Here is a 2,412-nt window from a genome sequence, read left to right as displayed (position 1 = left end):
TTTTACGAATCTCATCATAGATCTTGACCAATTCTTTCTTTAACATTGCATTCTGTTCCAACTTGTGTTGTAGTTCTTCTTTGATTACATTTTTGTTGAAACGTTTAGATGATTGCTTCCATTTTTTAGATTTTTAGATCTCTGTCTCGTGACAATCAGCTACAACTCTTTCGAAGACTCGAAGATTGTAGCAAAAAACAAGTGAACTGTGATGGAGCTATTGATTTCTTGCGTTTATGTCAAAACTTTAATCTCACACCGATGTTCGCCAGAGTCGACGAAACAAAATCTAAAAAATGGAAGCAATCGTCTAAACGTTTCAACGAAAATGTAATCAAAGAAGAACTACAACACAAGTTGGAACAGAATGCAATGTTAAAGAAAGAATTGGTCAAGATCTATGATGAGATTCGTAAAAGTTGTTCACATCTACGATATCTGTGGATCGTTCGTGTTATGTGCAACTTACGCAAGAAACAACATGAGAGTGTTATGGACATTCATACAAAAAAAGATCTCTAAACTGCTCAACGTAGAAGTTGATGTCGACGAACACATAGTTAACATCTCAACGCATGAGTTAACCTTCTTCCAAAAGCTTGTTCTATGTCGTGGCTTGAAATTTGCAATACCACAAAAAGTCTCGCAAATTGATATCCAAGAAAGCTTTGAAAAAGCATACTGGTACCTTGAACCGACTTTAAAGGATGATCACAAGAAGTTAGTCACGACGACGCTCAAATCGATTGCTGTCAACTATGGTGCGTGTAAACCTCATAAAATTCCTAAATCATTGAATAAAGCTATCAAGCAATTCAAGCGTAACAACGACATTGTGATAACCAGGCCAGACAAAGGATCTGGTGTTGTGATAATGGATAAAACCGAGTACTTAAGTCTATTGTCTGAAGCCTCTGTGTCTGATACAACAAAGTTTTCTGCTGTTAGTAAATAAAGACCAAAAACTCGTGGTCGTCCTCCTAAATACTACCATCCGCTACTACAAAAAGAAAAAGAACTGGAAGCCATTGTTCGTAGAATTCTCCCAAAAGAGATTGCTGACACTGTATGCTTGAAAGGCTCTCGTCTTGCCCATCTATACGGGTTCCCTAAGACACACAAGAAAAACCTCTCAGTGCGTCCCATCTTGTCTTCGACCGCTACGTACAACTATCCTCTAGCGAAGTGGCTAGATGATAAGCTAAAAACACTATCCATTAACAACTACACAATTTCTGACACACTCATGTTTGCTGAACAGTTGAAAGAGCTCTCCTTCGATGAGGATGACATCTTGGTTTCGTATGATGTGACGTCACTATTCACGAATGTGCAGCTTGACTACACGTTAGACCTGCTTGTGGAAAAAGCCTTTAAGGACAACTGGTTCTGTGCGACATATGATCTGACCATCTCTAAACAAGATCTTTTTGAACTGCTAAAAATCGCCACCAAACACCAGCTACTTCAGTTTAATGACAATCTATACCTACAAACTGACGGAGTTGCTATGGGCTCCCCGTTAGGGCCTCTATTGGCTAATGTATTCCTGTGTCATGTGGAGGAGATGCTAGAACAACAAGACAAAGTCCCGTCATTCTACAGACGATACGTAGACGATACCTTGGTTGTCATAAGAGATGTAGCTGAAGCAGAGCAGTTCCTAATTACGCTAAATAGCTGTCATCCATCTATTCAATTTACAATGGAGCTAGCGGTAAACAACACACTACCCTTCCTTGGCATGCTTTTGATGAAACAAAGAAGTAAGATTACCACAAGCGTATACAGAAAAACTACCAACAAAGGCCTCTTGTCGCACTACCATGGTCATGTGTACAACAAGTACAAGAAATCTCTACTCAAGACAATGCTTCACCGGGCGTACAGTCTGTCCTCAACGACCGAGCTGTTTGAAAAAGAATGTGAAAACATAAGATCAATTTTTCACAAGCTACGATACCCGTCTGAATTGGTTGAGGCAACCATCCGTAACTTTATCAATACATCAGATGTCTAATCACAATCCACCAGCAATAATAATAAAAACACCATTAGAATCGTCTTGCCATTTATTGACCAAAAACCAGCCGATATTGTGAAGCGCCAACTTACTCAGCTAAGTAAGAAACTGGATATAGATCTACAGCCAGTTTTTGTCAGCCGCAAGCTCGAGGATATCCTTAAATTCCGTGAGCCCAAACCATCATTAGTCAGCCAACAACTAGTCGTCTACAAATTTCAATGTGGCTCGTGTGATGCGAGCTATGTTGGCTATACAGCTCGTCACTTGCATCAACGAATTGAGGAACATAGATACTCAGCTATCGGGAGGCACCGCCTAGCAGATCATGGCCAAACAACAGCACCCCCAGCGGTGAGTTTTAGTGTCTTAAAGAAATGCGCATCGAA

The 2,412-nt window shown here is 40.2% G+C and overlaps 1 protein-coding gene across 1 annotated transcript; it reads left to right on the top strand.

Annotated features, from left to right (window-relative positions):
- Positions 1-1,246: 1,246 nt before the first annotated feature.
- Positions 1,247-2,020, top strand: LOC138059810 (telomerase reverse transcriptase-like). The gene has a single exon (XM_068905442.1). It carries the CDS (start codon positions 1,247-1,249, stop codon positions 2,018-2,020), a length of 774 nt encoding a protein of 257 aa, XP_068761543.1.
- The last annotated feature ends 392 nt before the right edge of the window (positions 2,021-2,412 follow it).

The sequence above is a fragment of the Montipora capricornis genome, chromosome 8 (genome assembly GCF_036669925.1).
Source record: "Montipora capricornis isolate CH-2021 chromosome 8, ASM3666992v2, whole genome shotgun sequence".
NCBI classification, from domain to species: Eukaryota; Metazoa; Cnidaria; class Anthozoa; order Scleractinia; family Acroporidae; genus Montipora; species Montipora capricornis.
The sequence above is the reverse complement of the archived record's forward strand: the minus strand, read 5'-3'. Positions and strand labels throughout refer to the sequence as shown.

Bases quoted from the DNA above. Each gene is read 5' to 3' on its own strand.
- LOC138059810 (XM_068905442.1), top strand. From the start codon at position 1,247: ATGTTTGCTGAACAGTTGAAAGAGCTCTCCTTCGATGAGGATGACATC.